We start from the raw sequence: 12,257 nt of genomic DNA, 5'->3' as shown, positions 1-12,257 counted from the left end.
CAGACAGAGAAGTCTCAGTCTGGTTTTCTCTTGCACTGACTGGCACGATACTGTTGTTATCTTACAGAAGAGAAACTAAACGGACCCAACTCTGAACTCAATCAGGAGGCCTGGGCCAGTAGGCTGGAAAGAGGGCAAGTAAGTCCCAAGATTTCAAGCTCATGAATGCATTCATTTCAGTGAGGTGTAGCTCTTTGCCGGTTCACTGACAGAAGGCTCCACATGAGTTAGTACACCCTTACGGGGCCTACAGCGGCCAAGTGTTTCTCACACACAAGCCCTTTGGTTTCTCCCAGGAATCCGCTGGGCCAGGTAGGCCTCTAATTTTGAAATGAAAATAAATAGGCTTGAAGCAGTGTGGTTCAGAGATGAAAGCAAGGAACCAAAATTCCAGTAACAGGTGGATCCACAACTCCAGGAGCTTCTGACACTGCCCTTGAAGTACACCCTCCAGAAACACTAACCCAGACGGCACAGGACTCCCTGAAAGTTGGGTTTGTAACGTAACCAGCCTATAAAAACTCAACAGGTTGTTAGGGGTGGGAGAGGGAACGGCCAAGGGACAAACAAGACCAGCTTTGTAATGATGACTTCAAGCCCTAAAGAAGAATGCACAACGCTTGTAGGACAGAATCCTTCCAGCTTAAAGTTCACAAAAGCCAAAGCTTTGCCATTTCACGGGTTCATCTTCAGTTTTGTGACTGAAAGGCAGGGTGAAGGGTGAAGTACCTGCTCTTCCGTTTTCAGATCACCAAATTCTTGCATAAAGGTTGTTTCTGAAGGGAAGCGACTTGGCTCCAAGAAATGAAGCAGGCTGAAGAGCTCTTCCACAGTGTTCTGCAGCGGGGTCCCAGTCAGCAGCACTTTGTGTTCCTGTAAGGACGCGAGGAGAACAACTTGCCAAACCGGAACAGCACAGTTTCTCACAGCTAACACTTTTCTCTCTGCATCTAGACTCCCCTACTTCTGCTTGCCATGGGGGGCCCGAATCCACCGCACATCATGTGTAGAACTTAGAACAAAGAAAGCGATACGGGCATGTGTCGTTCCTGCTTCTGGGAGACCACACAGAACACAGAGAACCCCATCCCAAACCCTGTAGACCCTTTCCAAATGCCCCACCACTCCTCTTTCTTCTGAGTTTGCTAGGCTGAGTTTTAAGGATGATGGTTTCCTAAGTCTCCCTAAGTTTCCTAAGTGGTGTTTTATTTTCCCCTTCCACTGTAGTTTTTCCTAAAGTCCCTAGACTCAGCTACATGCTCCTTTCTATTCTTTAGAACAGCAGGACCCTCACCTTTCCATCTGCTTCCAGCATGACTCACTGTAGAGACAAAAGAAGTGCCTCTAAATGTAACAGCACCTGAAAAAATGACTCTGTTCTACAAAAGTTCCCAGCTACCAAGAGGTGGCTTAGTTTTAAATACCACAATCATTTTTAAAAATTCAATGCTCTTTCTAACTTCGTGTCTGTGAAGCACATTAGACTTTTCCTTAGCCAGCCTTCCTGCTTGTGAGCTCCTTCCTCCAGGTCTTGATGCAACTATGCCTTCTCTTTCTACTTTGACACAAGCAACAGAGAGGCCCTTTAGACTGATCAGGATTAGTAATGCTAACTTATTTCATTCGTTCGTTTGTCCATTCATTTGTTTGTTCATTCATTGCTCGTCTCTCATATATGACATCCAGACTGCGATTTCTCCTCCCTCTTTTCCTCCCAGTCCTTAAGAAAAAAACCCACAAGTTAAGACAGGGTCTCATGTGTCCCATGCTGGACTTAAGCTTATGATACTCTTGCCTCCACTTTCCAGGTGCTGAGATTGCCAGGACATATGCCCTGCTTTGGGGGTCAAGAAAATGGAAGGGTTGGTGGATGTTAGGCTCTACCAACTGAGCTACACCCCTAGGCCTGAGCTTATGAACTTTAAAAGCCTTAATATTTCGTCTTTGTTTGGGTATGTGATGTATAACCCAGCAAATTTATTTTAGAAAGTGACTGCAGCCATGTGGAGATTTCAAAATAAGATTCTGATTTAACCTGATATCTGACCATGCAGAACATACAGTCACTAAACCCTCGTGAGGTCATCTACGTGATGGCAATATCTGCCAGCTCTGTCTGTCAATGGGGAAGCAGTTTGGTGTTTTCTTCCTCTCTTGGAGAAGTGTCTGATTAAAGATGGATGGGTTACCATCATCACTAGGTTCAGAAAGCAGCACAATCCGCAAATGAATCCAGGGCTTCTAGACTGGTGAGTTTCACAGACCACAATCACTGATATACCAAAGTCCTGGATGACTTTATCCAAGAGAGTTTGAAAATGCAGTCACAGAGTGAGGAAAGATACTGCAGTGAAGGAATGGTAGCCTTGCTGGGCTGACTGTCTCGGACTTTTCTTATGCCCTTTCTTACTGGCTTAATTTCTGAGCACTTATCTTAAACGTCACTACTTTGAAACACTCATTTCAAACGCTCTATGTAAGTAGAGGAGCCTGTCTTGGGCTGGGGGCACTATCTCCTCCAGTCTCAGCAGACAGGTGGAGATGCATCTGCCTCAAGAACATGCTTGCTCTCTTTGGTACAGATGGAGGATGTGTACTTAATTTCATTTTAGCAACACATTTTTATGTGGAGCCTCCTGTGAATGCAGAGACAACAGAATCAACAAAGACCTAAAAGAACCTTACGGCAGCCCCTCTTTGTTGGGGGCTTTCCTTTCAAGAGCTCCTACAGAGGACTGTGTCAACGGTCATTAGCCCTACACACCTCCGTTGCCTTTGTCACAGGACAGACACATACCCAGGAATCTTCTTTTTGGACTTGGAGATTACCTTCATCAAGCACATGCTCAACTCAACCCAGTCTAGTACAAGTAACAGCAATCGCTAAGACCTCCAGCCCTGCCTGGACAGGGCTCCTCCTCACAAGTTAACTATGGCAAGAGTATAGGTTCAAATGATGTCACAGTAAGGATTTAAGCACCAAGCACTCAGCCATTCTCTACTGCATCAATACAAGGGTACTGTGACTTTGAACAACAGCATCTTCCACCTTAAAAACATCTCTCCTGAGACAGGTCACTCGAGATTCCTAGTGCATTATTCAAAATGTGTTACAGGCACACTGGCTGTGACAGCCAGAACCCCTAGGACTGGTCTCACACTGCAAGGGACAGCCTCAGCCTCCTGCCTACTCAGTGAGGAAAACATTATTATTTCCCTATGTGCTATTATGCATGAAAGGTAAATATCTCAAAGGCAAGTAAGTTTTTTGATGTTGAGATAAATATTTTTTTCTCACACACACACAAAACAAAACAGTATTTTACAGTGAAATCTACTATTTTGAGACTTAGAAATTAATACTAAATCATAACTTAGGACAAGCTCAGCTCAGTCACACGACTTTAAGCCTTCAGAAATGGACATACAACATCTCTTAGTGGATCACCATGAAGACACACCCCTGCTCTGGAGACAGTGAGATATGTCTTGAACATCTGTGTTTACCCGCAATTAAAGGATTACTTCCCTGCACTGCTGGAGTCCCTGTCACCTGCAGAAACAAAGACAGCCAGGAGTCCTTCCTTCGCTAAGACCCCACATCAGGGCCTTTCTCTGTTTCTCTAAACGTTCATGCTGCTTTGCAGACTGGCTACCAAAAGGTTGACCTGCCTTATGGGAAACACTACCTTAAGTAGGAAAAAAAAAAAAAAAAAATCAGTCAGATGTTCAGACATCTTCCTTTTAGCAAAATTAGATTTCACCTGTTTGTAATTAAAAGAATGGCTGGTTAGGCTAGCCCCTTGCAGAAGCTGTGACAGAAAGCTCCGAGGTTCTTTTCAGTAGTTCCAGTCTTTAGTAAAATGTGTACAGCCCCGAACATGCAGAAGGGTTCCTCATCTACTCCCAATAACAAAAGATCCTATCAACTTACAGCAGCTCTTCAGGTTAAGTTAACTGAATCTGCCAATACATTCTAAATGGTAACAACTTTCCTATTCAAATGTACACTAAAAATGAGAAGCAGGGCTGGTGAGATGGCAGCAACAGGTGAAGGTAGCTGCTGCCAAACCGACAACCTAAGTTCACTCGCCAGAACTCACGAGGCAGAGAGAACCAACACCACGGTATGTGTGGGACCTCGACACGTAAGTAAATGAGTGTAAAGGAAGGGTAGGGAGGGGCAGACAAATGGTCATGCTATCTTCCAACCTATTGGGCAAGAAGAAATTCAAGGACAACAGAACCTGTAGCAACGTCTGTCAGAGGATCATACATACACACAGCAGGCATAGCAAATACCCAAATAATGCTCTTCATACAACATGCCACTAGCAGTTATTCCTACAGAAAAGAAAAATCTTAGAATACCAAAGTAGGAAGACATGGCTATTTCTTTGGAAAAATAAGAATAAGCATTGTTTAAAACCCTAGGACAAATGTTGAGGTCTTCAATATCCCAAACTTTTTAGCATCTGCATAATCTGAAGATATGTCCCAGCCAACCAACTGACAGCGGGCATCTACCAACTGGCCCAGTGGAACAAAACCACATGCTTGGGAATGTAGCTGAACTGTTATCACTGAGGCAGAGCTTGGTCTGACAGTTAATGACATGGCAAATACTTGAAATTGACGTTGGTACAAACAGCATGACCATATTCTGCTGTGATACCAGAAATCAGTGTTAAGAATGAAGAAGGCAACAGCAAGTTCTGAATGGCTTAGAACTGACAGCTCTAAGTTTGGGGGACTGACGGGCTTTGCAGCGGCCCTTCACAGGAAGAGCATTCAAAGACTAGAGTGACAATGAGGAAACTTGGAGGCAGCACCAATCATCACTAACCAGGTCCATCATCTTGAGTCCTTCCAGCAGCTTGCAGTTCCTGTTCTTCAGCCTGTGGGCTTCATCAATGACCACACAGCGCCAGGGAATATTGCGCAGCTCAGGACAATCAGTCAGAATCATCTCAAACGTAGTGATGATGGCGTGAAACTTATAGGACCCCTTTATCACTCGACCCTACAGGTACAAAACAGATTTATTACTCAGGAGTGATTATGTTAGTAAATCTGAGGATATAAAAAAGCTGCTAATATTTAAACCTTTGGAGACCTCTGTATTTTAGGTTAGCACAGTCTGTTTCCAGGTTACTTTTTAGGCTACAGCTATTTTGGTAAAAACAGAATCTTAAAACATTTCCTTTCTAAAAGAAACTGGCTAAGTGCTAGGTCAAATTTCCTCACAGATCACATGTAGTAAAGTGCCATTAGGGGCATCCAGTCTAGCTACAACCCACAGAATCTAAAAGGAAATTAAGTGCTAAGGTAACTTTGAATTTTTTTTAAGTTTCTCTAATTTATTTTTCTACTTGTTTTATTAATATTTCTTTAAAAATGCCAAATATTTGAAGTAGAAAAAAAATCTGAAGAGGATGTACCTTATTTCTCAAATCTAAAGATAAATACAGATTTTAGTACTTTCCTCTTTTAACTGTAGGTCACACTTTTGATTTAAAGAGTCTGTATACATTTGCCTTATTTCCAACTACAGGACAGCAGCTACTGCTTAAAACTTACACGTGGTTTAGCATGTATCATCTATCATGTATGCATAATACTTTATTGCTAATATTAAGCAATAATTACAAGCAGGTAACTACAAAACAAAATTAGAGCAACTCCTACTAAACAAAGTATCAATAAATCCCTTTTTTTTGTATACTGGAATTTTTACAATGCTTAATATCTTTTCACTTCTGGTCATAGTATAATATGTTCGCTCTCTGGTCACAGTATTTTCATTTTTTTTTGTTTGTTTGTTTGATATCATCTCAGGCATACAAAATAAAACCAAGCTATTAATATATCATGGAGTTTTGTAGTCACCAAGTGTTAAGAAAAGTTATTCCTTCTAATTAAGTAGTCACAATAATGAATGCTAAAATATAAAATGTGGTATTCGCAGATATAGAAACATTATGCAAACATGTATTGGATCTCAAGCAAGTTTCTCAAGACAGCAAAACTCAAGGCATTCCCATGTCAGAGATTTGAGTCTTCAACCCCCTAAAACTTGTACAACAGGCATAGGGTCACCCCACCAAGGTTTACCTGGGGATCTTTGAAGTACATTTCATACAACTGAATGGTCCGACGGCTAGCTTGGCTCCCATGGTACACAACCACGTTCAACTCCGTCCAGGTTCGGAATTCCCTTTCCCAGTTGGGGATCGTGGACAATGGGGCAATTACTAAAAAAGGGCCATGGATTCCTTTCAAATATATCTCATAGAGAAATGTAATGGACTGGATAGTTTTTCCCAAACCCATTTCATCTGCTAAAATGCAGTTTCGCCTTTGGGAAAGAAAAATACAGGAAAGCTTAATGAGTATTAGCTATTGCTCTCTTTTCACAAAATACATACTACAAATACTTGTTCACCCCATATGACTTTATCTTCTTAGTTCAGCAAAATATGTTTCAAAGAAAATTCTCTAAGAAACAAATATTTCTACGTAGATCTGTTATTAATTTAATTAATGAATAACTTAAGTGCATCCCAACAGTTGAATTTTAAAAACATATTGCAGCAAAAAAATCTTATTTACTTTTTTTAAAAAAATTAATAGTTCTAATACTACAAAGGACAGCATTTATTAAAAGTAAAGAGAAACATGTTTTACATACATGTTGTACCAATTGAAAAGTAGCCAGTTTACTCCCTCCAACTGGTATTCCCTGAGTTTGTTCTTGTTTTTATACTCCCTGGAACTCTCCGATTTCTTCCAGTCATCAGCAGGAGGTCGCTCCTGTTCCAAATATAGTAAATCCCATTAGTGGTTTCTCCAAGACTGCACCACTGTGCTAGGCCCAAATTAAACCCTTCACCAGGAGTCAGTCCTCACCACACGCTCTGTTTCCGGCTCCCTGGACATGAGTTTTTCAAACTCTTCGATCTTCACTGGATCTATGTCCTGCCTCAGCTCCCAAGTGCTGTCTTCGTAAGGGAGTGAGCACCACTTTACCAGATAGTGAGTCACAGGCTGAGCAGGTTTAAACAAAGCAGAACTAGAGTCATTCGAGCAGACGTTATATACTAAGGAAGCGACATGTGCTCTGTTTTGCTGATCAGTACAACCCCTGGCATTAGGAAGACTGAACTGACCACATTTTAAAACGAGAACCACCGAAAGTTGCCTCCAGTATACACTGGAAACTGTATTATTGAGTATTAACAGAAAAAAGAATTAGCTTTTTATCTGAATCATTGGTTCATGACCGAGTATCAAGGATAGCTAATGAATAGCAAAAAGCCAAATCAAAAACTAATTTTTATCTGATCCAACTATTCATCAAATACTTGATTTGGATTTATTATAGTACAAAAATAATCTTAGTACATTTGTTTATATAACTGAATAGTTGCTTGAAGAGTGAAACACAGACAAATTTATTAGGACAATCTACTTCTTCCTTCAGGGGAAAATGCTGTTTGAATTTAGTCGTATTAAAACATAATGAACTTGAGTTCTACAAGAATGAAGGGCAAAATATTTTTTGGGTGGTCTGTGTGAGCAGGAACTCTCCTTTTGGTCTCCTTTAGAAGAGACTTGAGTCTGTTGATCTGCAGTTCAAGATCAAGGTACGCTGGCTTGTCAAAAATATTTGCTGCCAATGTAAATGTGCTATGGGACAGGTTTTTATGGACAACTAAGCAATACGACAAAGGTGAAGATGGCATCGAACACACGGTCTCTGAAACACTGCAAGTTTTATTATTTGAAGTTTAGAGTAAAGGAGGGTGTTCCCGGAAGGCTCTTCCAAGCTCGGCAAGAGCGAAGGACTCACACAGAAAACTCACCTCGACAGAGGCCAGGAATTGGAGAGCTCACGATAAGAGGCCAACGGCAACCGAGACAAGCTCAGTCCTCAGTCTTGTCTCATCCTCACCTCCCTACCAGCTTCCTTTCTAGTCTCAGAGGCACAAGAAAGCCAGGTCTAGGGTCTCAAAGATAAGTCTTTCTAGTCCCCCACCAACTGAAGTTCACCAGCGCTACTGAGGGTGCTCAGTGCCAACTAACGCTAAACTCCAATCCGCTATAGGTGTGCTGTCAATTCTACAGGGGGACAGCGCTACACGACACAGACATACGAAATCTGCTGAGGTCTTCACTGATCAGCATAGAGCTGTGAAAATGTTTACGCAGTTCAGACTGAAAAGAGTGAAACTATTCAGACCACACATAAAAAATATTCAGCCCTATCAAGTCACAGAACTAATAAGAGATCTTTAAGTTTCAGTTACACAAAGACCAAGAGCATGTGGAGGGAGGTTCTGACCAGGCCTTGATTTCATCCCTTCTGTCAGCACACAGGAGCTGCCTGAACCACCCTGGGCAACCCAAATGAGCTCCTGTTACCTCGCCCCGGTCATCTGTGCTATGGGCAAAGTCCATTATCCGGTCAACTTCCACATAATCTGGATTAAAAAGATCATCCTCAATCTGTTCCAAAAAAGAAAAATAAAAAAAGTTAAAATGCTTATTCATTTCTTCAGAGAAACACTATTTCACTTTTCATTAGGCAATAATATTTTGGGTCACAAATACAAAATTTGTATTTGACACACTCTATTATATTAATTGAAATGCTACAATTTAACAAAATCACTCCCCATGAGGAAATCAAACTTCTCAGACTTTGTTAACTGGGTATTTTAATTACTGTGTGAAACCTTTTACTATGAGGGAATGTTTAAGAATATTTCAAATGAAGTGTGAAATTACAATTCACTAATGGGCAATCCAAAAGGCTTATGGCATGCAATACATTTCGCATTCTTGAAAGGGGAGTATGCAGCAAAGAGTCAGAGCCACACATGGTACGTGCAAGTGCAACTCAGGATGCTGTGAGGAGCCTTGTACAGGTTAGCATACCACTAACGCCGACACCGGCAGGTTCCACACTGACTGAGCACGTCGGGGTGTTTGGAAACCTTTGCCAGCCGGCATCTGTATCCCATTACAGTCGTCCCACTGATCTTAAACATTCCAATATCTTATTTGTACTGAACACTAAGTGTTTGGGTAAAAGAAAAAAAAAAAAAACAAAGAAATGAACCCTAAGTAAAGTTACTTAACTAATATTCTAATGATATTTACAAAAGCAGAGTGATACTGCTTATTTAGAAAGAATACAAGAATAGGATACAGTTCGAGCACGTTACAGTTCACATGAAAGAACAGGCTGCAGCTTCATTGGAAGCTCTAGGCCTTGTCACACTGAAAGAAGCCCACATCCGTGTCTGAGTTAGAAGACACACACAGATTAGCTTAGTAACATCGCGTAATGCTCACATGCAAAAGGCAGCTTAGAGTCAGTCATTCTCCATCCCTTGAAAAGGGAGCTGTCAGTTACACACTGTGTTCAAGGAAGACAACCACTCTGGCTATTTGTACCCACTGAAAACATCCAACTTGCGTGCTTTGGGTCATGAATTATGAAACAAAAAGCAGATACAAAAATGTGCTTCTGTTTGCCTTCGGCGTTTTCACAGAGGAGAGCAGCAGTAAGGACACATTCCATCGGTCATTTGACTTAAAGTGTTAACACACTGATGAATTTAGCTTTGCCCAAGCTTCTGGGTTTAGGCAAATGGCATGCACATATTATTTACACACGAGACAAGCAGTAAAATATTCCACAAGCTAGGTCTGGATGGCAAAGGCTCTCTGTAGAACCACTTCCTTTTCATCAGGAGCTTTCATAGGCAATGCTCAATCTACCTTCCCCTACATCCACTCCCAATGAGGGCACTCAATGGCACCATGTATATGACGGACTTCCTGAATACACTGTAGATGCAGCAGAGTCAGGAGGCCTAAGCTTCGGCAAAGCATGCAAAAGCAGCCATAGCTAAGAACCCTAAAGGAACAGAGTTGAAAAATGGGTAAAGCCAGTGATCACAGATGGGTCTGCAAGTATGTAAATAAAAGGAGGTACGGATGGGATGGACAGAGTTGTATTCTTTTCTACTAAGTCTCATTCAGAATAGAACTAAGATTTCTAGTTGCCATTTTACCAGGAAGATAATGCTTTGCATCCTGAGAGCAAATGACTCAGAGATAACAGGTTCAGACTAACACTCTGTATGTTAGGGTCAGAAACAATTCACTGACGGACGAGTTTGTACTTACAGCAACCAGAGTCCAAATGAATTTACTAAACAGGACCATGACTTAAGGGTGGGGAAAGCTCCCATTGTGCTTTCCCCTGTTCCCTCCTATTGAGCCTCTAAAAAAAAGGTCAGCTGGACATACGGTTCCCCTCTCTAGTGAAGCTGTTTACCCAGTGTCTCAAAATTTTACCTTTACGTTCATAAAGGAGGGCACAAGCAATAGAAACTCACGGCCTGGTTTTGTCTTGTTTTCCAGACCACTCTTTCAAAGAAAAACCATCCTAATATTTTCCTAGGTGAGAGAACTGAGTCACATTCAGTAGCCCAAGTCTCTCAGTGTTGAGTGCTTATTGCTCCTGAGGCAGCAGAACAGGAAGGTGAGACCAGAGAGAGCAGCACCGGGCACCCAGGGCTTCCGGTCTGCAGGTGTCCCGAGGACAGGCTGAGAAAAGCACACCCAACCCCTGAGACTTCTAGGATACTAAGGCTCAAATTACTAATGTTCTCCTGTCTCACCCTCCTCATCTCCACCAAGGGCCAAACTTGGAAGGCAGTGGTCCAACTGTTGGCAGTTTACAATCCTATTTGTTGCAGCTGATGTTCAGTTCAGTCCTTATTTATTTACATTTTGCATTTTTGCCCCTGTCAGTGTGGGGGGATTGAACCCACAGTCTCACGCTTGCAAGCAAGTATTCTACTACTGAGCTACACGCCAGGCCCTTATTAACTCTTTCGGGAAAATAGCTAAGAAATCATTAGGTAGTCTCTCTCAAAGTTAGAGAGGTGTTGTTTTTTTTTAAAAAGCTTTCTTGTCTGGTATGGGAAGGTAAGTTGGCGATCTTGAGTCCAGAGAACCAGCTAAGCAGCTTGTGAAAGCACCCTTTAAGACATAAGCTGGTCTCCTCAGTGCAGCTTAGCTATCTCTATCTAGAACTGATAACAGAGGGCAAAGAGAACAAGGGTAGGAGACACTGCCTGCCCTCTGTGCAATGGCACGCAGCATCTGCTCAGTGACCTCTGTGAGAGGCACAAGCTTGAGCAACAGCCATCTGTGACATATCCCCATCAGCATAAACCTTCATACCTACTGATGCTTTTGACCTATGCTCGGCAGACTTCCGCCTGCTGACTGTGTTCGCTTCTCAGCTGCATGTTTGTTGTAAAATATTAATCGCTCCACCACTGCTATTTCCACATCTGCAAAAACCTGTATTTTCTAGATGAAGCCAACAGGAAGGATGAGATATTTCCTATTTACAAATTTTAGCAATACCAGTTACCGATACGGAAGTAACAGTACCAAGTGAGGCAAGCTAGTCTTTCGCTCACTGTCCTAAAATTCAAACTTTGGAGTATTTCAATAAAGAAAGCATTTCAAACATTAACCAGGTGCTTCATACCTCTGAAAGGAACTTGCTCTGGCCCTGCTTTGACTTAAACCGTTTTATCTTTTGCTGAATTCTCCTATCTTTCTCCAGATCTTCTACCGATGCCCATTGACAATGAAGATAAGAGCTGAAAGAATAAAAGAATAAAAGGAAACATTTAGAAAGTAATCATTTAACTTATGTCTTATTTTAAAAAATCATCAAAAATACCATTCACACACACACACACACACACACACACACACACACACACACACACGTCCACTTAATGATCACTGACGGTACCAAGCAACATTCAATACAGCCACTTATGTTTGAAAAACAAAAGAAAATCAATAATGTCGTAGTACTTAAAAGTTGCTATCTGCCTAGCCTTGGGCTTTATCCACTACCCTAACAAACAGAAAAGAGCCCAATAACAAGAGATATTTTCCTAAGTTAACAGATTATACATCAGTATCAATTAGCACTACAGGGTAGCCTTAATTATGAAATGTTTTGAGCCTTTCAATTTTGAGAAATAAATGGCTTTATTCAAGCTAAAAAAAAAAAAAAAATTAAAGTCTCAGTTCCTTTGGGGATGAGGGCAGTAGTGTGGCCCCAGTTCATACAGAGCCTATACATAGGCCCTCTTGATTAGCTTCAGGACGGAGGGGGCAGGCAGCACTGGCTCCTGCCTGTGCCCCTC

At 41.7% G+C, this 12,257-nt stretch overlaps 1 protein-coding gene across 2 annotated transcripts in view; it reads right to left on the bottom strand.

Annotated features, from left to right (window-relative positions):
* The window catches only part of Chd7 (chromodomain helicase DNA binding protein 7), a 168,280-nt gene that overhangs the window by 35,610 nt on the left and 120,413 nt on the right, over positions 1–12,257 (bottom strand). For both annotated transcript variants that reach the window (XM_055603216.1, XM_055603217.1), the window contains exons 8-14: positions 11,582–11,696; positions 8,425–8,508; positions 6,910–7,047; positions 6,692–6,813; positions 6,115–6,358; positions 4,847–5,023; positions 730–873 (exon numbers count right to left, since the gene is read on the bottom strand). In XM_055603216.1, coding sequence (XP_055459191.1) covers positions 730–873; positions 4,847–5,023; positions 6,115–6,358; positions 6,692–6,813; positions 6,910–7,047; positions 8,425–8,508; positions 11,582–11,696 — 1,024 coding nt within the window. The remainder of the gene's footprint in view (positions 1–729; positions 874–4,846; positions 5,024–6,114; positions 6,359–6,691; positions 6,814–6,909; positions 7,048–8,424; positions 8,509–11,581; positions 11,697–12,257) is intronic.

The sequence above is a fragment of the Psammomys obesus genome, unplaced genomic scaffold, assembly GCF_907164565.1.
Source record: "Psammomys obesus unplaced genomic scaffold, mPsaObe1.curated_primary_1811, whole genome shotgun sequence".
NCBI classification, from domain to species: domain Eukaryota; kingdom Metazoa; phylum Chordata; class Mammalia; order Rodentia; family Muridae; genus Psammomys; species Psammomys obesus.
This window is presented reverse-complemented; position numbering and strand designations above follow the sequence as displayed.